Source organism: Penicillium citrinum (assembly GCF_028827155.1).
Source record: "Penicillium citrinum strain IBT 23319 chromosome Unknown utg000001l:1.0-4955037.0:1.0-4956770.0, whole genome shotgun sequence".
Classification (NCBI taxonomy): domain Eukaryota; kingdom Fungi; phylum Ascomycota; class Eurotiomycetes; order Eurotiales; family Aspergillaceae; genus Penicillium; species Penicillium citrinum.
The window spans coordinates 1,318,151-1,342,813 of NW_026622686.1; the positions used below are offsets into that span (position 1 = coordinate 1,318,151).

Consider the following 24,663-nt stretch of genomic DNA (forward strand, 5'->3'; position numbering starts at 1 on the left):
ATTTAAGGTAAAAATCCCTTCGACGTCCTAGCTTCCCCGGTTAGATTTTGACCCAGATCCTTTAATTTATTTGCGGCAATGAATTCAAATCATCCATTCCTGATTCATAATATATCTTGGAAGACTGTCCTTGATCAGCTTTCTCAAGCCGTCTGAAATAATGTCGACAAGATCACGAAAATTCTACCAGACAACTTGACCACCCGCAGCAATGCTGTTAAAACGGTTAATCTACGCATAGATGTTCATCAAAATTCAAAGGAACCAAACAAGACTGTTACCAAAATCCAGGCCAATACACAGGCCAAAGACAACACTGCCAAAGATTATATAAAATCCAGAAACAAGGGCGGTGGTCACAAGAGAACGCACAAAAACATCACTAAGATACCATTTAACCGTACCTCCTTCGATGTCGACGATTTCATGTCAAAGATCAAGAATACACACAAATAGTTTCCAACGATATGTCCTCCGGGGTAGTAGCTCAAACTCTTTGAAGCTCCAGGTAGTACCTAGGCATACTATCATGAATACGAGTAGTAGAACTTGAAGATGATACTAGTATTATTCTACTTGTTATAATATGGTCAATACTCTCTTGTACGCATCTTTTCATAAGATTCTATCAAATACAGAATCATTTGCATAATGAAATTTCAAAAGGTCAACAATGTTACTCCTTTTCATCTAGAGCAAAGTCAATCTGGATACCAGTCTGAAGACTCAATAGTTTCAGACGATCTACCAAATATGGCTCCCATTCTCCCAAGTCATTCTCAGGGTATTGGAAGATTCGAATTCCGCGAAGACATGGCGTACACGACTCCCAAACCTTCAACCATGACTGAAGTAATTCGAAGATGGCTTCATCCTCCCAGTCCCACTCGGGTATATCTGTGTCGTATTGACCATCCTGCTCGGTCAAATCGTATGTAAGAGTCAGAAATTCAATATTTCTTGGCAGGAAGTCGTGCAATCGCTTCGTGGTATCTTCAGCGAAGCCAACGAGAAAAGCAAAAGGTATTTGTAGTCTCTTGACCTGATGTAAGTTGGCAAGCTGTTGTAGTGATCCCTTGACACAAACTCCTGGGTAATCGATATCATGGCCTCCGAGCTCAACGGCAGCTTTGATTTTGATTTCCGTCAAGTTTGGAGGAGCGAGGGACAGAGCGGTAGCAATCTGGTCGAGATCGACCACTGGCTTATTTAGATCATCTTTTAAATCATAATCGTAGTACCATTTCCAGGTCAACTTTTCGAGATTCCTAGCAAGCGGCACTATATCACTGAGATGTTTCTCCCTTATGGACTTCAAATGAAGCGACTTCAACATCGGGGGGGCTAGGAAGATCTTCGGTGGGCCATTTATATGCAGATTTGCTCCTAATCGACAAAGCCAGATGCTCGACATTTAGGAGATAGAAAAGTGGCAATAAATCCGCAGTTTCTTGAAACTTCTCAGTTACACGCGCTGTATCCCAACCTTCTCGGAAGATGATAGATACATCCCGAAGACCATGAAAGTCCGGTAGTCGATATTTTCCACGGTCACATATGGCTGACTTTAGAACCATGCCGATGAAAGTAGTTCGCTGCAGGAAGACAGGCTGCATATCTAGAAACTTCAGATTTGAAAGTTGCGCCAGAAGAAGGGCGAGTAGAGCGTCCGTTACACCCTTGCAGATCTCGTGTATCCAAAGATCGCTAAAAGGTACGCCTGAACTTTGAATAAAGGCGATTTCACTTTCTAGCTCTGTTTCAGATACTGGGAGAGAAAACAAAGGGAACCAGTACCCGAATCTCGGACGGTTTCTACCCTCTAGCTTGAGACTTTGGACGTAGGAGGCCAGCTCGGGCCGTTTGGTGACAGATTGTAGAAATGGAATTATTGGCGGAGGCTTTTTGTGGTCTTGCCAGCCCCATTGAATCTTGGAGTAGAGGAGAGGCTCAGCATTTTCACGGAGCTTCTGGTTAACCAGACAGAGACTATGCCATTCTGCGGGCGAAAGTAGACTGAAAATCAAGTGCAAAACTTCGACAGGGCAGGAACTGATGCCAGTCTTCTTTTGCAATTTCTATTAAGATCAGCGAGGCGCTAGAGAATGCTCATGGTAGCCACATACAAGTCTTATAGGAAGTGACGATTCCATTGTAGTCCTCTAGGGTTCAGTGTGTGTAGACCGGGAAGCACAAGCTGGAGGTGGTAAAAGAATTTGACGAGTGAAGAGACTATAGCCTGTATTTAAAAATGCTGCAGGGTTAGTCCAGTTCCAAGGTTCCCTGCTAAACTGGAAGTGCTGAACTATTTAAAGTAAACATCTCATTTCAACACGATGGACCAATTTTCCATGCAACGCCACTCTGGATGAGTTGAAGTCCCACTAAACTGCCCGGCTCGGTAAGATTCAATACACAAACTACACTAGTCACTATCGCAGTCCGTAACCGCCACTTTGCAATAATTAGTAAACAGAGTCACCGCCTCTATCTCCGCTGTACCGGCTCAGCGATCTCTTAAAATAAGAGACAGTATTAAGATAGTATATATTCCCTATATACTGTAGTAGAATATACTAAAATCCGAAATGGCTAGTCTTAGACCTGGGCATCCGCTCATGATCAGGGCATGAGCGGGATTTTTGAAAATCGGCTCATGGTATGAGCGGCTCAATGAGCGGGAAACTGCTCAAAATGTGGGGCGAAGTTAGTTCTTGGCAAAATCGCACTATTATACAAAAGTTTGGCTGTAATGCAGTGATATTGATATCTGTATTGTCTTTTGGCCTGGACTAGTATCTCTTCATTGTATTTAAATTTTCTTGTTTGTACAATATTTCAAATAAATAACTGATAAGCAATCTGATTGTTATTTCAATATAGTATACAAAATTCAAATACTAATACTATCTATAAACAATATCTTCAGCGCCATCAGTGTCACAGGAAAAATCCTGTGTCAAATATACTTGTGCGCTACCTATACCTTACATATATGTAGTTTGGAAATATCGAAGCGAGAGCTTCGATATTGTGGTCTCTTTTGGCCGAGTGATAATCTATAAACCCAAACAATAGAATCTATCTGTTACAAGAACAGTATCAATAGAATATACCAAGCAGTATCTATTTACAAGAAAGATAATTTAGTATAGTTGAATCTAAAGAATATTTATTCGGTGAGACTATATAAAAAACTGAACTGACTATATATATAATATAAAATATTAGAGATTCTGTTCTCTTATATAGTGAAGCTCGATATATCAGAAGATATATATCCAGTATTCTATATCGATCTTGTCAGACCGGCTGTCTCAGATCTGTTTTCTATACAGATTGTTGACAATTCAAGATCTTCTCCGATTGAAATTGATAGCAAATTAGAATGGCAAATAAATGAGATACTGGAAATATATACAAAGTACAAAAAACATTGAATATTGGTGAAATGGACAAACTATACAAAATCTATATAGAAGTCTCTGGAGAATATAAGCAAATATAGCGCTTTGAATACATTTGAGACCCAATACAGTAGTATTCCGGCCACGAATCAGACATTGCCAAGAAAATTAGCAAGAAGAATCCTATATCAGATTGATTGTTTATGTCTTCACGGGAGGGAAAAAGTACTGTAACAGATCAGAACCCGATATTGGGTTATATATACCATATAATCTTGTTGTCGTATTTACCTTTTACCCCAGATGCGTCGGAACGGAACAACATAGCACCGAACCCTCACCGTATTCGCATCGCATCGGCTATGTATTTACTTCTTCAAGTTTGACAATAACAGTTTGCAGGCAACGCCTTGTTGGAATTAAACCCGGCCTTAGCCTTTTACAATTCCAAACCGGTACGGAAATTACCAATAGTACCCAATTCAATACTATATTCTTGTAATTTCGGAGTATAGCTAAGACAAACTGTTTATAGCAGATAGTATTATTTTTTTGTTCTTGTATATTCTGGTACTTGTAAATAAAACTATATAATATAGTATATATCTTTTTCTTGTTCAGCTTCTTTTGTATTTCTTCAGAGAATATCTTGGATCAACTAACAATAGCAAAAAAAAAATACATTCAAGAATGGCAGACTGTACTGGCGCCCTCGGGCTTTTATTTATCAATCATTGCATATTGAGAAAGAGCAACACATCACAGCAGATATTCTTATCCTTTCTCACCCTATTCTTATCCGCTCTTACCCCGTTCTCACCCCGTTTTCACCTCTCTCACCCCAGTCTCCAGAATTCTCACCCATATCATCCGCACTTACCCTAAAACAAAACCCGACGCTATTTTAAGATCCAGGGCTCTTCGACTACTGACCGCATTTAGTGTGGCTTAAGTACGGCTGAGCGGGCGGGAGGCCCTGTTCTCCACACCCTATGGTCGTATGTATCAGTTGAAAACTGAATTAGGGCTATATTCTAATATTGAGAGAAGCCAATATGGTAAAATGTGGTTTTCACTCTCTATGGTCGTATGTATTATGAGATGCCGAGGTAGTGCCAATAGTTTGCCATGTAATCATGTAGTTGCCCGTACGAGCATGCTAGAAATTCTCTGATGAAAGTTCTGGTCTCGATTTGATATTGAGATTAATTCTTATTTGAACAGTGTAATTGCATTAGATATGATATCAGGGTATATAGTAAAGAGAAAGTTCACATCATCCGGATGGAAGAGAATAGAGAGTCCATGGGCTGATCTTCTATGCCTGGCGAGATAATCTCTTCGCCCAAACTTGGCGAAAAGTTCATGGGAGGGTGTTCACGGACTGTCCAAGGACAAAGCTCATTGCAGTTGTCCACACTAATAGAAGGTTCCGCAGGATGGATTCTTTGATTTCCCCAAGCAGCATCAGGCGTGAGATCTGCACCTCCAAGATTCCTTTCTGTCCAGAAAGAATAGGTGACTTTTCCTTGGCCTTGGACCTGGTATGGTTGTTTCCGACGACATTTCAGTGTCGTATTGCAGGCACTACATACCGAGATTCGCTGACAGGAAGAGCAGAATGAATCAAAGACCCGACAAATTGTAGACTGGTAAACGCTCGAGAGCCAGAGGTCAACCGAGCGATGAGCACATCCAAAGCGTGGAGTCATATATTCTTCCTTGCCGACCTGGCCGGATTCAGTCGTAAGCTGATATTCCGAGCGAACCACGAGTTGACCTTCTTCGTTCATTTCAGGATACAATGAGACCTTTAGTGTTGTTGGTCCGTATTGTTCCGTACAGGAATGCCAACAATTATCATCAGAGACCATGCTTCCAAATTGTGTTTTCAGAGCGCCCAGTGAGATCCGGCGTATTTGAAGATAATCGATGAGATCCAGCTTGTCGCGGAATGTCAACTTTTTGCATGGACACAAATCGACAATACCAGCCAATTCTCCCACGTTGCAGGTTCTATTCTCGGCTTTCCGTCTAATCTCGCGAGACGAGAAAGCTGCACGGGGGTGTAATTTTAGGCACTTGGAGCAAGCGCGCCATCGGCTGTTCTCTAATAAGTTGATGAACTGCCATCGCGGAGCAACAAAATTATGACTATTGCGGTAATGGTGAAACAAGGGTGCAAAGTCGCGACTAAATCGTAATGATTTCGAACTGAGGATTTCGCCTGAGATCGCAAACATGCGCTTGCAACTTAAGGCGAGAGCAGCTTCGGGGATCAGCTTGAGGTGGGAGATAATTTCTAATAGCAGCTCGGTCGGTAGTTCGAGAAGATAGCAGCGACTGGGCTGTTGATCTTTTTCCTGCTTTCGCAGTCGGCTAGATGTCCAAGATCTCATCTTGATGATGGCCTTCAGCTTTTCAGTGGCTCGATGGAGGCGGTCCGGGAAGCCAGAAGGGGACTCGGTATAAGCCATTGAATCCTGCGAATATAGCTCGATGTTTCGACGGAAGGATGTTCCTTTTCAGATTTCAGATGCGTTATTTTGGATGCGTGTGAGAATGAGGATGGTGCAGTTTTGCGATGAGGTTTGCTTTTCTATCATATTGGAGTTGTCGACATATGCATCGCGTGACGAGCAAACGTCAATAGCATCAAAGGGTCCAAAAAGGTGAAAGATCGAAGAAGGGGATCTCTTGACCTAGAAGTAGGACTTAAGGAGAAAGATTAATATGCATGAAAACGGACCATGGGACTCAATCACCGAGGGCTGCTGACAATTTTATCAGCATTACATAGACCTGGGGGAGAAGGTCTGGGCGAACCGATCATCATAAAGGCACGCGCCGTTTTTTGTCCGATGATCCTAATGCAGCGCCCCGACCCATCTCCATGCATCAAAGCAGCCCATCCCTAGAGATCATCATTTTGAAACAATAACCTTTGTCGGTTGTACATCGCGGGGCTTGCGGATTCCCTGCCGAAAGCTATCAAGATTCCAGGGTTGATTTCCGTTTGCGGAACTCAAATATGGCATCACCACTCTCCCTTTATTGTTTTTATTCCTTGGGTTGAAGAATGGATCCGTTCCCGGAGAATAATATATGACTTTTTGGGTAGATCAACCGAAAACACATATGCATTTCCCCTACCAACCCTGGAAAATGAATACATCATGACCTTGTCAACTGACAAACAGCCCTAAGTCCCCATGACTTCCAAAAAGGACCATGGCGTCTTTTCCTGGATGACTAAGATGACTAAGTCGATCCATATCACGTGGTGAATAGTATGTATATCACGTGATATATCACTCCATCTCCGATCGGGCGAAGATTCTTTGGAGAAAGCAAAAGTGCCCGATTACTTTGGATGAAGCAGTTGTTTCTAATAAACAAATAGTAGACTCAAGATTTATTGAAGAAGTTTTTTAATCCCGTAGCTGACACAAAAGACTGGAGAAAGCCGAGATATTGCCGGAAGCCCTAAGCCCTGTCCCAATTGGGGTGTCCGGCGTCATGGGCCTCGACCTTCAATTGTACCTCGTACACCTCCGACTCGTGAAGAATAACCTCTCCAATCCGATGTCGACTTGACCGACATCTTCATTCGAGTATCTTCTGCACCGCAACGCCCCCAGCTTCCTAGTATTTCCTGCCTGCTTGTCCGAATACTGTCATTCGACTCGAACTTGCATTTACTACCCCGCCTTAGATGGGCAATAACCCTTCGAAAAGCCCAGCCGGCGACGCGCCACCGGGCCATATTCACAACGCTGCCGGAGATAGAAAAGTCGCACGACGAACTTCACTCAATGCAATCCCGACACACAAAGCCACTGTAGCTGATCCTTCAGCAACACGGGAGACAGCTGCGGGCCATTCGGCAACTTACCAGGGCTCCGTTCAACATCGGCTACAGTCACGAAACCCCACCGATCCTCCCTCAAGAACCCCTGAAAGACCAGAGAAGTCTGATGGAAGAAGCTCTGGACATGCTCGACAGAAAAGTAATCCTGCGCCGGATCTCTCTAATCCCGTACAAGTCCCAGTCTCACGCCATGGCGCGGAACGCAACTCAATGGCGCCTTCGGCTCCGCCCATGAACTCCTACTATAACGCATCACAACATTTACAACGGCCTCCGCGACTGCCATTGCCCATTGCCGATGCTACAGCTACACCTGGGTCGCCCATTATGGGACCTGAAGACTCGCATATACAATCCATGCCGGCGGATCGGCTCTTCGATGAAAATATGGATCCGAAAACTACAGATGCCAGCGAGATTATGAGTGGCGAGGAGCTAGGCAATGAACTCGAACCGTACACTCCTAGTGGTGTTGGAAAGGCTGTACCCACCCTCATAGAATGGAATGCACCGGGGCAGAAGGTATATGTCACAGGAACTTTCGTCAACTGGGAGAAGAAGTTCCGTCTACACCGAGGGTGAGTAAATCCTTGTCAGGTCTTCCTTAGGTACTTGAATAGATCGGCTAACTGTTGTTATAGTGACCATGATGGCGCGGATATGTCGACGACATTGAGTCTTCGCCCTGGAACACATCACCTCAAGTTCATTGTTGATGGAGAAATGCGAGCATCCGATACCCTTCCAACTGCAGTAGATTTCACGAACCATCTCGTGAACTATATTGAAATCAGTGCCGACTATTCCCATAAAGACAGCGATAAATTGAATTCCTCAACGGATACCCCACAGACCTTACCAGATGATTCGAAATCCGAGGAAACAACTGAAGATCCACCGAAGAAAGCAGAGATCGAGGAAGAAGTACCCCCTGGTGACTTCGGCAGCGCAATTCCCCAGTTCCTTGCCGATCTAGATAAAGAAGAAGATAGTCCGGCCTATCTCCAAGCTGCGAATGTCATTGGCGACACTGCGACGCCTCCAAGTTTACCATTGTTCTTGGGTAAATCCATCCTTAACAGCACGACTCCAACCAAAGATGACAGCAGTGTTCTTAATTACCCGAACCATACCGTTTTGAATCACCTTGCGACGAGCAGTATTAAAAATGGTGTTCTCGCAACGAGTGTGACAACCAGATATAAAAGAAAAGTAAGGACCCTTCTGATTCTGCTATCCATGAATCGTATTGACTCTTTTGATTTAGTATGTCACGACTATTTTGTACAAACCAACCGGTGATCTCACTGAATGATGGATATTTCAAATCATTCTCGCAGATCAGGGTTTGCGAGTCATCTTCCGTGGAATAATAATGGGACGATATGTACATCCCTTCAGAAATTCGAAGCCCTGTGGGTTGGATTTTGGTTCAGCGTTGTCCAGCGATCTATTTGCAATCCAGATATTAGTATCTCCATTGTTGACAAACTGATGTTCATGTATCATGATGATAATACATATCTTTGCCTTCATTGAATCAAAAATACGTAGTTATTAGCTTTCTAAATTTCTACGCGTAGTCATTGCGGAGGGCTTCAAATTTTGCGTGTTATTTACATGCAAATCTCTTGATATGCGGAGATTTTTTCAAGGTTTGATGTATACCATTTTTTTAAGCAATATAATAGTAACAGGAAACAATAATGCAAGGCCTTTTATTTCTCATAACACATAATCATATCTATTTAATGTATCCCAAACACCATTCTCTTTCATTGATCGTCATAGACCATAACATTGAAATTAATCTTCCCGCCATTTAACAAACACTTCATCCGTTCGGAATCGCTGCGTGCAAGAAGATTCTTTCAGGGGGGGTTCGGAACCCAGTCTGATATGCCAACATTCCAGCCTGAGCAATCATGATTCCATTATCGATGCAGAAGCGTTCATCAGTAGCATAGACACTACCACCACGATCCCGCGCCATAATACCCATCATCTCTTGCAACCTTTCATTCGATCCCACGCCACCGACAATAAGTACTTGTTTAGACCCAACATGCGCCATAGCTCTCTCGGTGATCTCAACAAGCATTGAGTATACGGTTTCTTGAAGAGAGAAGCAGAGATCTGCCCGGGTAGGCTTGTCGTCGGAATCCTGACTTTTCCCGCTGGCCTGAGCATCTTCTCTCGCCTTTTCTGACCCCCCGAGACCATAAGTCGCGGCCAATCCATCGATTGCTGCAAGAATTCCGGAAAATGATACATCCATTCCCTTAACCACGTATGGAAGATCCACTAGTTGTTTGCCTTGCTTTGCGAGTTGTTCAATGTTATATCCTGGTGCTGGGTCGTTGGAGATATGTAATGTTCGTGCGAATCGATCCAAACAGTTTCCAACTGCGATGTCGAGGGTTTCGCCGAAGATGCGGTATCGCTGCGAGCTGTATGCGATTACTTGTGTGTTACCGCCGGAAACGTACAGAACGACAGGGTTGGTAGCTCCGGTAATCAGACGGCCCATTTCGATATCTAAGAAGTTGAGTGTCAAAATTGCATCGTCAGAGGGTTTCAACAAAATATTGAATGGAGACTTACGGCCAACACAGTGATTGACTCCAACTAAAGCCTTGCCCCAAAGCAGACTCAGCATTCGCGCCGCAATAGCTACGGCTTGTAGTGGTGCACCCATTCCAGGTCCCTGAGTGAAACAAATACAATCGACATCTTCAACTGATACCTTAGCTTCCTTTAGAGCCCTTTTAACCAAATTAACCACCCACGCTCGGTGGTGTCGTGCTGTATCTTTGGGCAAAAACCCCTCCCCAGGTGGGGAAACATATGTGTGTCGAATATTCGCCAGAACCTGTGGTGGACTTCCATCTTTGGGATGTAACATGATGCCCACACCAATCTTGTTGGCGGAGCCTTCCATACCAATGGCGATCATCTTGGAATGATTTGAGTGAGAAGTGGATTGAATTGTAACAAAATGAATGTTGTAGTTTCACAAGTTGATCGAGTCAGTTTTTTGCTTATCGTTATCAGCAATTTTTAAAAGCGGCGGTCCTTCTTTTCCTTTTTGGGATTTTCCCGAGTGTTCGCCGAACGCCAAAAGTAAATCGACGCCATTGAGTTGTACGCTTCTTTTCTTCTTTTCTCCCTCCAACTCCCACCCCATTCTCCCTAGAATTCTTTTAACGGGCAAATCCTTTTCTTCTTTCAATTTGATTGGGGAAAGATCTTGGATTCCATCTTCTACTCTACACCCCCTTTACATTCTACATCCTTTTCTTTCCACCCACGGGTCTGGTGCATCCGTACATACAACATGTCTTCCTCCACCCACTTCGCCGACCCTTCAAGCTTCCAGCAACAATCCAACAACTTCGTCTCCTGGTTAGAAGGAAGTCCTGGTGTCAAGGTTAATCCCAAGATCTTTTTAGCTGATCTTCGAGCAAATGGCGCAGGACGAGGAGTCGGTAAATTTAAAACTTTCCCCCCACCACACAAAATTCCACAAAATGGATTTCCCCAAAGATCAAACATTTTCTAACAAACTTTCTTTCTTATAATTATAGTGGCCCGAGAAAACATTGAAGAAGGTGAAGAACTATTCTCAATTCCACGATCCCTCATTCTCGCCGTGCAGAATTCGGATTTGAAGTCCCTGCTCCCTCAAGATGTAGAGGCTCTCGGTCCCTGGTTATCTCTGATGTTGGTCATGTTATACGAATACCTGAAAGGAGACCAGTCGAAGTGGGCAACCTATTTCCAAATCTTGCCATCTCGTTTCGACACATTGATGTTCTGGTCTCCAGCTGAATTGCAAGAATTACAGGCTAGTGCTATTGTTGACAAGATTGGTAAACAGGGGGCCGATGAATCTATTCTTGAATCAATTGCTCCGATTGTTCGCGCGAATCAGACTTTATTCCCACCTGTTGGAGGTCTCTCTTCATATGAGGGTGACGCCGGTGCTGCGGCCTTACCGGAGCTCGCTCACATGATGGGTTCTCTCATTATGGCTTATGCTTTTGATATTGAGAAGTCTGAAGATGGCGATGATGAAGCGGAAGATCCGGACGAGAGCTACATGACCGATGATGAAGAAGAGCAGTTGTCTAAGGGCATGGTTCCTTTGGCTGATCTTCTTAATGCCGACGCTGACCGCAATAATGTGAGTGGATATGTTTAGTCAAACCGCAGCGGGTCAGTGTTAGCTAACATTCATTAATCTAGGCCCGTCTTTATCAAGAAGAGGACTCCTTGATCATGAGAGCTATCAAGCCAATCCACGAGAATGAAGAGATCTTCAATGATTATGGAGAAATTCCTCGCGCTGACCTACTTCGTCGCTATGGTTATGTTACCGAAAACTACGCACCATACGATGTCATCGAACTGTCCTTGAAGGATATTTGCCTAGCAGCCGGTCTTCTCAATGCGGACGTGGAGTCGCAACCTAAGGTATGCAAAGATATCACTAAGAAATACATTTCTTACTATAGTTGTCTGTTCAATTGGCTGATTTCTATACAGCTTGAATTCCTCGAGGAACATGATGTTCTGGAAGACGGCTATGTGATACCTAGACCCTTGAACAACGCCTCGCTTGAAGACATCCTCCCGGCAGAACTGGTCATTCTACTCACGGCTCTGTCACAGACACCTGAAGAATTCGAACAGCGTCGATCTAAAGGCAAATTACCTAAGCCATCTATGGACGCGGCCCAGACTTCTCTCCTCCTCAAAGCCCTGCAGTCTAAACAAGCTCAATACGCAACCTCACTTGCTGAAGACACCCAAATTTTACAAAGTCTGCCTCCCGCGCAATCCCTGGAGGGACCATCCCGTCGACTGAAAATGGCTGTTCAAGTACGAATGGGCGAGAAGGAGATTTTTCAGAATATTTTGACAATGCTTGATTCAACTGCAGCCGGATCTCTCAAACGAAGCGCCAACGGCGATTATGATTCCAGGAATTCGAAGGCCGCGAGAGTCTGATTTGAACGTCGAGTTTATTTCATGACAGTACAGGGCCAGCACGAAGGAAGAAAAGTTTTGAAGATATTGGCGAGTGATTATATTTCTGTTAGATTTGGGAAGTTTCCTTTTCAGCCCTTGTCCCTTTTTCCATCATCGCAGGCATCATAACTTCGGTTATCCATTATACAAACAAGCGGTCTCTTGAACCACACGCTCCTCCACCAGAAAATCAAGAAGGTTAATATGTACACTAATAAACCAGATACCCACCGATATACTGTGTTGCTAAAGAACATCAACACGGTAACGGGCAGCTGCAAAAGGTTTGAAAGGAAGAGGTAGAGAGGAGCAGGAGGAATCGGGGAGAGCAGGAGCAAAAGCAAGGGAAAAGAAAAACGAATAGGTCCATCAGTCTCCTTCGCCATCCACGAAAGTCGTCAAAACATGAGGGGTACTAAAACTACAGTATGGGAGAAGGTAAGAAAAGGCGATGTGGGTGACGAGGAGGAAGATGGTGGAAAGAAAACAAGAACGCCCGCCAAATGCTGGAGGAATAAAAGAAAAGACGTGAAGAGAGACAAGGAATCATCGATCAGGCCTCGGAAGGTGCAGCCACTGCAGGACCAGGATTTGATCCTGGATTATTCCCTTGTTGATCGGCTTGCAATTTTCGAGCTTGAGCTTGAGCCTGTGCTTGAGCCTGAGCCGCTTGTGCCTGGGCTTGAGCCTGCGCCTGCGCATGGGCTTGAGCAGCTACTGCAGCTTGTTCGCGTACCTTGGCCATGGTAATGGCCCGGTGCTGCATGATCTGGATGCTATAACCATCCGTATCATACGAAGACTCTTCGTCAGAGTCCTCTTGGTCAAACTTGAACCGATCGGCCCGGATAGGATCCATATCGAGTTTACGTGCCGCAAGATTGCGACGATCGATCATCAATCGACCACCACGACCCACGCGTCTTCGGAATGATGGGATACGGGACGGTTCTTCATGCAGCTCCATCGCCCGGGAAGCGAATCTATCACGACCGGAGAGGGGGCTAGTGACGTCCAGCGCTGTGTCCATTGCATCACCCGAAGCATCTGAAGATGGGGGTGTGGGCAACTGTGCAGTGAAAGCTGGACGGAAAGCCGCGGTATCGAATGTCCTTTCTGGAGAAGGCGACAATGGCGCACGAGTATGATCTACAAATCCCTCGTTCCACTTGATATGCTTTGCAATATTCTGCTTGATATCGCGCATAATCTCGTTCTCTTTCTCTGCCTGAGTATCCTCCAAAAGCTGCAGATCTTCTGCTCCTTGCAAGCCTGCCTTGAGGGGCATGCGGATTTGTGGAGCGGCAGGTTGTCGAGATGGCATCTCGGGTTGCTTCTTCTTGGGCTGAAACAAGGCTAGTTAGCAAAGATGCAGCTATGCTGAGACCAGTAGAGCATACCTTTTGGTTGATGAGGTCCTCATCGTCGTCCTTGATATTGAGCTTACGCTTCATATCCTTGACCTCGGAGCGCTGCAAGAAGAGATGCCGCTCCATTGAGAGCATTTCTTTCCGGGCAACCTCCCGTTGGCGCACCAAGGCAACCAATTGCCTAGCATCTTCAAGTTCTTTACGAAGTCGCCGCAGCTTCTCGGCACTTTGTGCATCCCGGCCACGGGTTTTGCGAATTTGACGGACCTCACGCCGACGGAAGCAGACCCAAGGATCGCTGTCATCAGTATCCTGGCCAGTCTCAAACTGCATGGACTGTTAGCAAAATGTCCGCATGAAATTATTTGTTCACAAAAAGAGCCGTTGCTCACCTTCAAGCTTGCCCCGAGCGGTCGATTCCCGGCAGCAACTCGTCGTGTCTTCCAATGCTCGTAGATGTCTTTGGCGAAGCGTTTCACGCATTGCTCGACGGCAGCATCCATGGCTTCTTCCATGTCAGCGAAAGCCAGCACAGGAGGGCTATCAACGGCAGCATATGGCTGCTTAGCCTCGGCGGTCTCCTCAAAGAAGTTCATGGTAGCTTCGAAATCATCTTCCGAGCACCGCGCTGATGGATCGCGCTTCTGATTGAAGATCTTCAGAAAGACATCGTCTTCCTCATTCATGTTATACGGACATCCGCAACAATCTTCGACTGTGGAGGAGAAGCGGATGTACGTCGCGGGTTGTGAGAAGATTGGGGGGTATAATTGGTCATATTGGAGGTTACTGAGGATTGTTTCGGGTGTTGGAATATGCGCGGCATTGACATTTCCCTTTGCCGTAGCATTGATCGCGACTTGCAAGTGAAATTCCTACGTGGCGCGTCCAAGGTCAGCATCGTGAAAATTTCGTGTCGCTTTGGTGATGTCATCACGTGATGACATGCAGGGATGAGGCTAAAATTAGGACTGGGAGGGGACCACTCACCGATTCTTCGGCTTTTTCGACGCCAGTTTCGATCTGTTGTAGAGTAGACTGTAGTTCATCGTCTATCACGTCGATATCCTCTTCGCGGACGATAGGGATGGACGCCTTAGAGGTGAGCTTCTTAGGGCGCGTCCGGCCCAGGCCCCCGTACCGAGTCATAGCGTCGGGACGCGCAATAGCACAACGACCATGGGCGGGATGGGATTAAAAAGTAGCTCGATCGAAAGGTCTGGTCATACAGTATCGCGTGAACGTATTTTTGTGATGAAATTCGATGGGGAAGGGGGGTAAAAGGACACGACTAGATTGGCTTGTTCACACCAGGCGGTTGGATTGACGTTGCAATGTCACCCGGTGATGGCCTGTTTTGCCGCCCGCACGGCCTCAGGGGCTCGCTTGCCTGTCCCATTCGGGTTAGTGCGTTGTCCGGTTGTGGCTAGTGCGGGGCTGGGCATTATCAAACTGGTCTCTTGCTATCTTTTGATCTTATATCTTTTGGATCTTACCTTAAAGTACCTTGGATTGTTTAGACTTCATTTTGGAGTTGGGTTATTCTGATTAGTTTCGACTTCACTTATAAGCGTCGCAACTATCCTTTTATCACCTTCACCTATCTCAACTCACCGGCATTCCGTGAACCCGCTTTCCCTTCCCCTCACATTCCTCCTCCCTCTAAGATGGATCAACCAACCGAGCCCAACGTTGCCGCCATGCATAATGTCCAGCGCCGACGAGGCTCTGTGGGCACTACACAACTCTTTGACAATATTGTTTCAACATCGAACTGTCTGTTTACTCTTGTCGCCTCGTGAGGGGGAGACCGGGGAACGTGCCGCTAACATCAAAACAGTCGACCGTGATGAGGTGGATCGCCTGCGCAAACGCTTTATGAAGCTGGACAAGGTTTGTTCAACATGACCGCTGGGTATATTGTCAAATTCTAATGCCTGATATAATCTATAGGACAGCTCCGGTACGATCGACCGCGATGAATTCCTTTCCTTGCCCCAAGTGAGCTCCAACCCACTCGCCACGAGGTACGTCTCCGAGAATCCTACGCCATCATGTTTCACAAATATTGACTTGGATCGAACTTGATTAGAATGATTGCGATCTTCGACGAGGATGGCGGTGGTGACGTCGATTTTCAAGAGTTCGTGACTGGACTTTCGGCATTTAGTTCCAAGGGCAACAAAGAGGAGAAACTTCGATTTGCATTCAAGGTCTACGATATTGACCGAGACGGATATATATCCAATGGTGAACTCTTCATTGTCTTGAAGATGATGGTGGGCAACAACCTCAAGGATGTGCAGTTGCAGCAAATCGTCGATAAGACCATTATGGAGGCCGATAAGGATCAGGATGGAAAGATCAGCTTTGAAGAGTTTACAGAAATGGTGGAGAGCACGGATGTTAACCTGAGCATGACTCTGAGTATGTTTGATTCTCGCTCTAGTGTTCTTGCCTTGATACATGTCGATTCAATTGGCTAACCTGATTATCAGATCAAATATAAATCCCGTGATGAACCATTGTTGCAGCTCTGCACGCCGTCATACGTGCATTAGGTGTATTCCATTGTTGTTCTTGATGCTGATTCATCCTTCGTGTCCTCTCTTATTCTTGTGTTCCTTTATTCCTGTGTGCTCCTATCTTGTTGATCCCATGCAGGTGGGTCCTCCCGCCTTATGACTCTATGACCAGCGATGTGATGTTTTGTTTTGTTCCTCCTCCTTCTTCTTCCTACCTTATTGAATGTAGCTGTCTGCCAATGATATTCCTCATCCTCCCGAGTCTCGGGCCAACCTCCGGCCGAACTACAAGTCTCGTGGTGAGGTGCAATCTCAACCGGGAGGGGGTCCAGTCTCAATTCTAATCCATTCCCCTTTCTTCCCTCTTCTTCTCGCCCTCTGCTTTCACCGGGGAGCTATCGGTGTCACTATCCCTCCGAGCAAAAAGGTCAGCTCAGCTATAATTGGTATTGTCAGCTGACAGGGACCAGAAACGTCAGCGCGGTGAAACTACCAGGCTCCTGGTTGCGGCTAGTATACCGAAGGGTGTACAGGAGGCGTGCAAGATGAGACCGAGTCCCAGGTTGCGCAGATTGCATCATGTTTTCTTTCCTCGAGGACTGGTCAGAACAAGATGAAACCCATATATTTTCTTTTTTCTTAGTTCCTTTTCCTTTTCCTTTTTTTCTCTCCTTCATCTTTTGGTGACCCTCCCCCATTGACCTCGGCACGTCCCTATCCCAACCAAAGTATTGGATCTGGATGGGGGGGCCGGAACAAACCCTGGAGATTTTGACATCTCTGCTGCTCCACTCCACTATCGTGAATCTACGTGTCCCGGTGTTCTCCCCAGCGACGATCCTGTTTTTTGCAGATCCGGGATCGGGCAGACGATGCCCGATCTGTATTTGAAATTCTTGCATTTCCACTTGCACCTTGAGGCGCGTGTGTGTTTTTTTTTCTTGTTCATGCGTCCCTTCTCATGCACACATACTCTCTGTCTTTCTTTCTCCCTCCCTCTCACGCTGTCTCTTGTTCTCTGTATTTTCTGACCAATTGGATCGATTGTATCCTTTTCGTCGCAGATATCCGAGAAAGAAGGGGGTCAAAGAGGAGAACAGCAGGGCAGCAGCTGTCCGAGCAATAATCTGCGTTCCGGAATGTCCAATCTTTGCTGTCGTTTTGTGCCCCCTTTTATTACTACCCTAGGGTACAAATTATTATTTATTATATTATCTATCATATTATTATTGTACTGTCTCTGATTCTTTTCCTTTTCCTTCCCTCCTCTCTTCTTTTTCCTCCCCTCTTCCTCCCTTCTTTTTCTGATATGTCTATTTGATATTACTATTATTATTTGAATTCCTTCTAACCCAGTTTGCTGGGAGGGGAACTCACTTAGGGCCTGCGGATCCTCAGCCCCGTCGCCCAAAGTTACACATCCAAAAAGAAAAGGAAAAACATAACAAAAAAAAACCAAGAAATAAACTAAAAAAAAAGAAAAAAGAAAAAGAAACGAAACGAAACGAAACGAAACACACCTGACCCTGTCATCCCTAGCTTTCGGGTAATCCACCAGGAACCAGCCTGCCGGGTTCCCGGGCGATCGACGCGCAGTGTAGATCGAAGATGATCGCCATCCCCAAGTAGATAGTCTCAAATACTATCCCTTCCAGGTATTCGGTTCCCCACGAGTCCATCTCTGGCCCTTCCTCTCTCTCTCTCTCTCTCTCCCTTTCGTCTTCTCGTTGTTTGTTCTTCTTATGAACTTACTTCTTACTGGCTCCCGTTACGGTTACGGTACTTTGTGACTTGATTATTGGGTATGTTTGGCTCCCACTTTGTCCTTGTCCTCCCCCCTCTTAGTCTCCATCTATTGTCATCTTGTGACTGATACTCACGAAAAATAATCAGATTCGTCATATTTGAAGCCCTACTTTCTTGGGTATTTTTGTGGATTGCTTTAATTTGAACTAAATCCTTTTGAGGAGTTGGCGTAGGGATTGGAACTTCCAACTATAAATCGTCCTGTGGGATCTTCGTCTCCATGTAATCCTCGATTTGATCTCGTCTTACTCATTTCCACTCGCTTGTTGAAACATCTTTCTCGGTACGCTTTTTTTGACACATGATCTATGCCTCTTGGTGGCTGTTCACATCTGTTTTCAACTATATCTGCATCTCATCGACATACCATCGACCCAATTGATATCAGATAAAAGCTTGAACCTACTTCTCAACATTGAACTGATAGCAAAAAGGAGTACTGGCACTCGCCATTTGGTATTTGGTACTCGATATTGGTACTCGATATTTGATACTTCAAACCTGGTATATCAACTTCAAACTGGCATCCTACGCAAGTCCACCGTTGTCACCCAAACCCTGGGCAGATCTAGATCTCCACAGACCTCGGTGGGACAGTCTAATGGATGGCGACAACCGCAAGCAGAATGAACGGTTGATGGGGGGATCTGGTCATTCCACGGCTAGAGGCCGTACAACCGATCAATTCGAGTCCTCCATGCATCCACGTGGAGACCCAACGGGGCTATCGCAGGCGCCAGACCGCGCGACGATGTCTTACGATTACGGATACACAGGAAGTTCCTTTACCGGCGGCTCACTGCAGGGCAATGAGATGCAATCCTATACGCCCGAGTTCGTACGGCCGCGCCAAACGCCAACATCACTAAACAACGCGCGAAGACGAGCGCAAGAAATCCCGCCCTTCGTGCCGTACGAGTCGGCCATGCTGTACGAATTTGGACAGCAGGGTCCAGGTTCAGCCTCAGGACCCTTTGAAGTTGTTCCACAGTATCCGCCACGGCAGTCTGCAGCGATGGCCGCCCTATCGAATGAGTTTGCCGTTTCACAATATTTTGCCCATGAGGAACCCTCGGCTACCCCAGCTGGGCTTTCACCTTATCTCAACACTCTACCATATAATCAACCTGGTCCCATGGCACGTCCGAATACTATGCAACCTTTCCCCGCCACTATGTCCGATTTCACGCCAATTGGTCCCACATCTGGCCGGTTGGAACCTCCATCCCAGCAGCCAGAAGACTCTTCTCGACAATCTCTTGTTGATCCTTCGAGTCTTGACGAAGCTTATGCTCGATATCAACGTGCACTGCGCAGTACCTTTGATCATACGCGCGCCGGACGATTGGTAGAAGCCAGCCGATCGCTATTGGAAATTTCCGGGTGGCTTGTAGCTAACGCACGGGATCTTGGTAAGTTCGGCTCTTTTTGATATTTCTCGCTGCTTATTCATTCTCATTCCCATTTTTCAATTTTTCAATTTTTTTTTTTTTTGTTTTATTTTTTTTATCGTCCTTTGCTATCATATACCCTGCGGGAGGTACAATAATGGTACAAGGTTGCTGCCGCGCCCCCAGACTTGTGCAAAGGAGGTCGTACCAAATCGCACTTTGGCCTGGATCCTGTTTTTTGTTTAACAGGGGAATACTTTGTACACTTTTGTTCTTTCTTGTCTTTTCTTTCCCCTCCTTTCTTTTTTATTCTTTTGCACTTGTAGGCACGCGTCATACAGGCATCATCTGATAGGCGAACTCAATGCGCCAACGAGTTTGATTCAGGGTTGACGAGACTAATACCCTTTTTTTTCATACGTTAGGAATCCTGCGCGACGATCATCTACTTTATCCCGAACGATTGCAACTCTGGAATGATTTTAACCTTTGTTGGTTGGCTGTATGTCAAAAACAGAAGGATTTGTGTGAGGATTTGATCAGTACGGGTCATCCACCTACACATACGAGTCTCATCAGTCGAGATCAGCTGGATGCCATGGGGAAAGATCTGATTCATCTTTGTGATCAGCTGGAACCGCATGGACTAGTCGATTATCAATTGGGGATATGGGAAGAAGAAATCCTTTCTGGTATGTATACTCCATTCAGCAACATAATAGAACCAATCACCGGCTCTTTTCTTTGTTCATTCAATTTCTTCTCCTTCTTTTATTTCTATTGAAGGATAACTGTCATCTAACCTACACAGTCTTAACTCAATGTCTCGACGTGATAGAAAGTCGACCCGATCTCCTCCACATCCAAACACTCCCCGAACCAACCGCAGCAGCCCCACGGCCCTGAAGCCCTAATTCCGAATCGCAATCAACTCATCAAATCCTCCCCTTCCACGCGATCCAACCCTTCGGTTCCAACACGGGCCATAATTGCAAAAACTCAATACCAAAGCCAAAGGCAAATTACCCGAATTTATAATTGCGGGGCGCGTCCATCGCATAGTTGAGGTTACCAACCCACCATGGCGAAGCTATTGTTCACTAGCGCCACGCCCATCACCCGCACCAACCCTCGAGGGGAATTAAGACGGAAGACTATCCAAGTCCGTGGAACGAGTCGATCTTCACGATTCGTCGCCTTGAATATCCCAGCCGATCGAGATTGAAGTAATCACTCACGATGATCATCATCCCGTCCCAGCTGAATGAAATATCCCGAGATGCATCAAATCACTTCGAATCATCTCTCTTAGTCGAGTACGAAGTACGAAGTACTAACTATGTACTATTGACTCAACTCGACTCGACTCGACTCTCTACGTCATTCGTAATCAATCAGATTCAACGACCAAAATTATTGCAATGTACATATCGAATTTTTTAAATTTTTTTTCTATTATTCAATTTTTTCATTTCTTTGGTTCATGTATGTAATCTGAGCAGCCCTGGAGCTAGTGCAGATGGGACATGATTGGGATATCCATTTTTGCTTTTAAATTGCATGGTATTGGCGTGAGGATACAGGGGGGGAAAGGACAAAAAGCAAAGCATTGGATGCTCCCGGCGCAATGGGTATTAAATTATTATTTTTTGCGTGGTTTTTTTTTTTTAATGAATTATTGCGTTTGTGATGTGATTGTGATGATTTGCAGATTTCGTATTTTCGATTGGTGTGCCATAGACTCGGGTCCTTTGACTGCATGTAGCTATGGCCATCTGTCAGTGTGACTAGTATAATCATCTAATTTGGACGATACTTATGGTATACCTGTATAACTGAATTTAAAGTAAAGTCAAGTTAGATCTTGAAGTTGAAGTACTGGATACTACTGTCACGGTACTAGTATAAACCCTGGAGTATGAGTTCTAACTAGTAGTAGAATACCAATACTCATCTTTATATCTGAAAGCTCCATATGCATTGAATATAGGATATAGAACAGAACTGGCAACACATGCCATGCTAGTAAAATAATACATAAGATAGATAATACAAAAGAGTATCGCTGGAGAAAAACATTGTGAGAGTCCAGGTTTCACCGTTTGACCCAAGCGGGCATCTTGCGAGCCTTGACATGACCCGGTTTCTTTCTCTCCACACGACGAGCATCGACAGTAATAACACCAGCTAAAGAATGACAAGTCAGCATCTCTCCAATATAAACAATCATTGCAATTAGAGCAATGAAACAAGAAAAGACGGAACTTACCCCTCCGCAGAACGGGCTTCAATCCAGGTTCGTGCACCATCAACGCCCGCGCAATCGCCAATGTAACAGCCTCCGTCTGGCCAGTGACACCGCCACCTCGAACTGTAACCCACACATTGTACTTGTCCATCCGTTGGGTGCTGCGAAGAGCCCACAGTGCACTCTCACGATCATGCACTCGCGGGAAGGCTTCAACAATGGACTTGCCATTGACGAGAACTTCACCCTCACCCTCAACTAGGTGGACCACAGCCTTTGACTCCTTTCGCTTTCCCTTCGCACGCGCCCGACCATTCTCATCCAGCTCGGGAGGTTCACGAGTCTGTGCGTAAGGGTTACCAGGACGAAGAAAGGAATCTAACACACTTCGAACCTCCCCAGGTACCATATCCGGTTGAATTCGATTCAGTCTCTGAAGGATTTTAACCAAACTCTTATATTTCTTCACGGGCACTTGTTCGCCAACATATTCACGGAACTGTTTCAACTTGAACCAGGCCATTCGGGGAGCTTCACCGGCCGGGAGAATGGGGAGGGCGGCATATCGGGCTTGTAGAGATTCCAGATTCAGAACATGGTCGACAAATCGTGGGTTACCGGAGAAATAGGAAGGAGAGGCAGGAACAATTCGGGCTGGACTGCGAATGAAATTTGTCGAAAAGTCGATTTCTGGAGCTGCTGGAGCTGCTTGGATGGGCAATTCTGTTGCTGGATCGGACTGAACGGGTGTGTCTTGCGTAGTCTCTGTCGCATAACCTCGAACAGGGGATCGTAATGAAGGGATCACGGAACGGTGTGAACTTAATCGCAGGCTTTGCATTGCCTGTACCAGGCCATTGGACATAGACCGGGCCATTTTCGACAATCGATGTTGAAGGGGAAGTTCAACAGGAAAGGGAACTGCCTGAATTCTGGCGGACTCGCCGAATTTCCCTCTTGTTTTCTCCACGTGACCTCCGCAATAACAATCCGCCGGTTTTCCGAAAAAGAGCAACTTTTAATTTTCTTCTCGACTGCCCCTCCTTCTCCTTCTCCTTTTCTTTTTTTCTTTTTCCTTTGCATTCCCTCTTTCACATCCTTCAAAATGTCTTTCGGCAAGCTTTACGGTCTTCCTGTATGTTCTTGTCTTTTCGAATCACTTTAATGATATGACAATTTCTCTAACTTATTTTCTTTTGGTTGTTTTAGACCAACCCTCGTACCATCTCCGTCCTGGTCGCTGCCAAGCACAACGACCTTGACTTGGAGCTGGTTGAGACTCAGCCCAACGCTGAGGCTAACTCTAGCGCTGCTTACCGCAAGATTCACCCTCTGGGCAAGATCCCCGCTTTCGAGGGTGCCAATGGCTACACTCTGTCCGAGGCCATTGCTATCGCCATCTATGGTATGTGTTGACATGTGTTTTTTTTTTTTTTTGGTGCTCTCCCATTACACCTAGCTTGTTACCCAAGCTTGTTTCCACCTGAACTTGACCTCGGCAACCCTTGCTTTACATGATGAGATATATTAGTTATCCCTGTCAGAACAACACTTTCAAAGAAAAGTGAATTATACTGTTGAGAGCTTAAAACTCTGAAAAATCACGCAAGAGGAGATTTGAGGACCGTGTATCCACTAGGGAAAACCTTGAGGGCATGGTCTTTTACTTCTTTCCCTTCCGCCGTTGTTGATTCATATTGATTCAATTGTGAAAATATCTTTCGAATCATAAAGCTAATATATTGTTGCTTTGCAGTCACCTCCCAGAACGAGAAGACTACCCTCCTTGGTAAGACCAAGCAGGACTATGCTTCCATCGTCCGCTGGCTCTCCTTCGCCAACGGTGAGCTTCTGCCCCGTTTCGGTGCCTGGTACCGCCCCCTCCTCGGCCTTGAGCCCTACAACAAGAAGACCACCGATGAGGTCGCCAAGGTCGCCCTGAAGACCATTGGTGCTCTCGAGGCCCACCTCACTGCCAACACCTACCTGGTTGGTGAGCGTATCACCCTGGCTGATATCTTCACTGCCGCTCTCCTGACCCGTGCCTTCGCTACCGTTCTGGACAAGGCCTGGCGCGAGGCCAACCCCGCCGTCACCCGGTGGTACAACACCATTGTCAACCAGGACGCCTTCAAGGCTGTCGTTGCCAACCCCGTCTTCGCTGAGGAGGTCATCAAGTACACTGCCCCCAAGAAGGAGGAGAAGCCCAAGCCTGCCCCCGCTGCTGAGGCCCCCAAGCCCGCCCCTGAGGCTCCCAAGCCCAAGCACCCTCTCGAGGCTCTCGGCAAGCCCGAGCTCCCCATCGATGAGTGGAAGCGTACCTACTCCAACGAGGACACCCCTACCGCTATGGAGTGGTTCTGGAAGAACTACAACCCCCAGGAGTACTCTCTCTGGAAGGTCGACTACAAGTACGATGACGAGCTGAAGCTCACCTTCATGGCCAACAACCTGATCGGTGGTTTCCACGCCCGTCTGGAGGCTTCCCGCAAGTACCTCTTCGGTTGCCAGGCCGTCTTCGGTGCCAACTACGACTGCGTCATCCGTGGTGTCTTCCTTGTCCGTGGCCAGGAGCACGCTCCCGCTTTCGATGTTGCCCCCGACTGGGAGAGCTACAACTTCGAGAAGATCGACCACACCGACCCTGCTGCCCGCAAGTACATTGAGGACATCTGGGGCTGGGAGGCCCCCATCCAGGTTGGCGACAAGACCCTCCAGTCTGTTGACGGCCACGTCTTCAAATAAGCGGGTGCGCTAGGCACTTGATTTACCTTCTTATACCTCCCTTGCCATCGCCTCAATACCCCTCCTCCACCTCCTTCCTGATGGCGGGAATTAAAATAAGCCCCCCTTTTTTTACGTTATGCGCCGATGTGGTTCATGTTCACGGTTACGAAATGTTGTGATGTGAGATGATATGATTAACAATGAGTATAACTCAATGTTAGTCCTTGCTAGCAAAATAGCAATGAATGAAGACGAGACTTCTGTCTGAGTCAACCTCGAATGAA

General features: G+C 46.1%; 10 protein-coding genes across 10 annotated transcripts; 5 read left to right on the plus strand and 5 right to left on the minus strand.

Annotated features, from left to right (window-relative positions):
* Positions 1-676: 676 nt before the first annotated feature.
* N7469_000509 (histidinol phosphate phosphatase HisJ family protein) lies at positions 677-2,153 on the minus strand (the record flags this gene model as incomplete). Its single annotated transcript, XM_056639429.1, has 3 exons — positions 677-1,255; positions 1,314-2,078; positions 2,127-2,153. The coding sequence occupies 3 exons, from the start codon at positions 2,151-2,153 to the stop codon at positions 677-679; spliced, it is 1,371 nt and encodes a 456-aa protein (XP_056505186.1).
* Positions 2,154-4,678: 2,525 nt separating this feature from the next.
* N7469_000510 (uncharacterized protein) lies at positions 4,679-5,884 on the minus strand (the record flags this gene model as incomplete). Its single annotated transcript, XM_056639430.1, has 1 exon — positions 4,679-5,884. The coding sequence occupies one exon, from the start codon at positions 5,882-5,884 to the stop codon at positions 4,679-4,681; it is 1,206 nt and encodes a 401-aa protein (XP_056505187.1).
* A 1,238-nt stretch (positions 5,885-7,122) lies between these two features.
* N7469_000511 (putative Snf1 kinase complex beta-subunit Gal83) lies at positions 7,123-8,593 on the plus strand (the record flags this gene model as incomplete). The annotated part of the gene is made up of 3 exons (XM_056639431.1): positions 7,123-7,856; positions 7,920-8,490; positions 8,546-8,593. 3 exons carry the CDS (start codon positions 7,123-7,125, stop codon positions 8,591-8,593), a joined length of 1,353 nt encoding a protein of 450 aa, XP_056505188.1.
* Positions 8,594-9,112: 519 nt separating this feature from the next.
* On the minus strand, positions 9,113-10,234 carry kae1 (O-sialoglycoprotein endopeptidase; the record flags this gene model as incomplete). Its single annotated transcript, XM_056639432.1, has 1 exon — positions 9,113-10,234. The coding sequence occupies one exon, from the start codon at positions 10,232-10,234 to the stop codon at positions 9,113-9,115; it is 1,122 nt and encodes a 373-aa protein (XP_056505189.1).
* Positions 10,235-10,615: 381 nt separating this feature from the next.
* N7469_000513 (ribosomal lysine N-methyltransferase) lies at positions 10,616-12,291 on the plus strand (the record flags this gene model as incomplete). The annotated part of the gene is made up of 4 exons (XM_056639433.1): positions 10,616-10,766; positions 10,866-11,464; positions 11,527-11,754; positions 11,827-12,291. 4 exons carry the CDS (start codon positions 10,616-10,618, stop codon positions 12,289-12,291), a joined length of 1,443 nt encoding a protein of 480 aa, XP_056505190.1.
* Positions 12,292-12,865: 574 nt separating this feature from the next.
* Positions 12,866-14,831, minus strand: N7469_000514 (uncharacterized protein; the record flags this gene model as incomplete). The annotated part of the gene is made up of 4 exons (XM_056639434.1): positions 12,866-13,657; positions 13,713-14,009; positions 14,075-14,557; positions 14,673-14,831. 4 exons carry the CDS (start codon positions 14,829-14,831, stop codon positions 12,866-12,868), a joined length of 1,731 nt encoding a protein of 576 aa, XP_056505191.1.
* Positions 14,832-15,349: 518 nt separating this feature from the next.
* On the plus strand, positions 15,350-16,191 carry cnaB (calcineurin regulatory subunit B; the record flags this gene model as incomplete). Its single annotated transcript, XM_056639435.1, has 5 exons — positions 15,350-15,458; positions 15,523-15,575; positions 15,636-15,709; positions 15,775-16,109; positions 16,181-16,191. The coding sequence occupies 5 exons, from the start codon at positions 15,350-15,352 to the stop codon at positions 16,189-16,191; spliced, it is 582 nt and encodes a 193-aa protein (XP_056505192.1).
* A 2,423-nt stretch (positions 16,192-18,614) lies between these two features.
* N7469_000516 (uncharacterized protein) lies at positions 18,615-20,310 on the plus strand (the record flags this gene model as incomplete). Its single annotated transcript, XM_056639436.1, has 3 exons — positions 18,615-19,425; positions 19,830-20,096; positions 20,216-20,310. The coding sequence occupies 3 exons, from the start codon at positions 18,615-18,617 to the stop codon at positions 20,308-20,310; spliced, it is 1,173 nt and encodes a 390-aa protein (XP_056505193.1).
* Positions 20,311-21,499: 1,189 nt separating this feature from the next.
* On the minus strand, positions 21,500-22,529 carry N7469_000517 (mitochondrial 37S ribosomal protein uS9m; the record flags this gene model as incomplete). Its single annotated transcript, XM_056639437.1, has 2 exons — positions 21,500-21,591; positions 21,674-22,529. The coding sequence occupies 2 exons, from the start codon at positions 22,527-22,529 to the stop codon at positions 21,500-21,502; spliced, it is 948 nt and encodes a 315-aa protein (XP_056505194.1).
* A 190-nt stretch (positions 22,530-22,719) lies between these two features.
* Positions 22,720-24,422, plus strand: N7469_000518 (putative translation elongation factor eEF-1 subunit gamma). The gene is made up of 3 exons (XM_056639438.1): positions 22,720-22,787; positions 22,862-23,057; positions 23,409-24,422. The coding sequence occupies exons 1-3, from the start codon at positions 22,758-22,760 to the stop codon at positions 24,395-24,397; spliced, it is 1,215 nt and encodes a 404-aa protein (XP_056505195.1). The 5' UTR covers positions 22,720-22,757; the 3' UTR covers positions 24,398-24,422.
* Positions 24,423-24,663: the final 241 nt, after the last annotated feature.

Coding starts and splice junctions, on each gene's coding strand:
- N7469_000518 (XM_056639438.1), top strand. CDS start 22,758: ATGTCTTTCGGCAAGCTTTACGGTCTTCCT. Junction 22,788..22,861: donor GCAAGCTTTACGGTCTTCCT/GTATGTTCTTGT, acceptor TGGTTGTTTTAG/ACCAACCCTCGTACCATCTC. Junction 23,058..23,408: donor CATTGCTATCGCCATCTATG/GTATGTGTTGAC, acceptor GTTGCTTTGCAG/TCACCTCCCAGAACGAGAAG.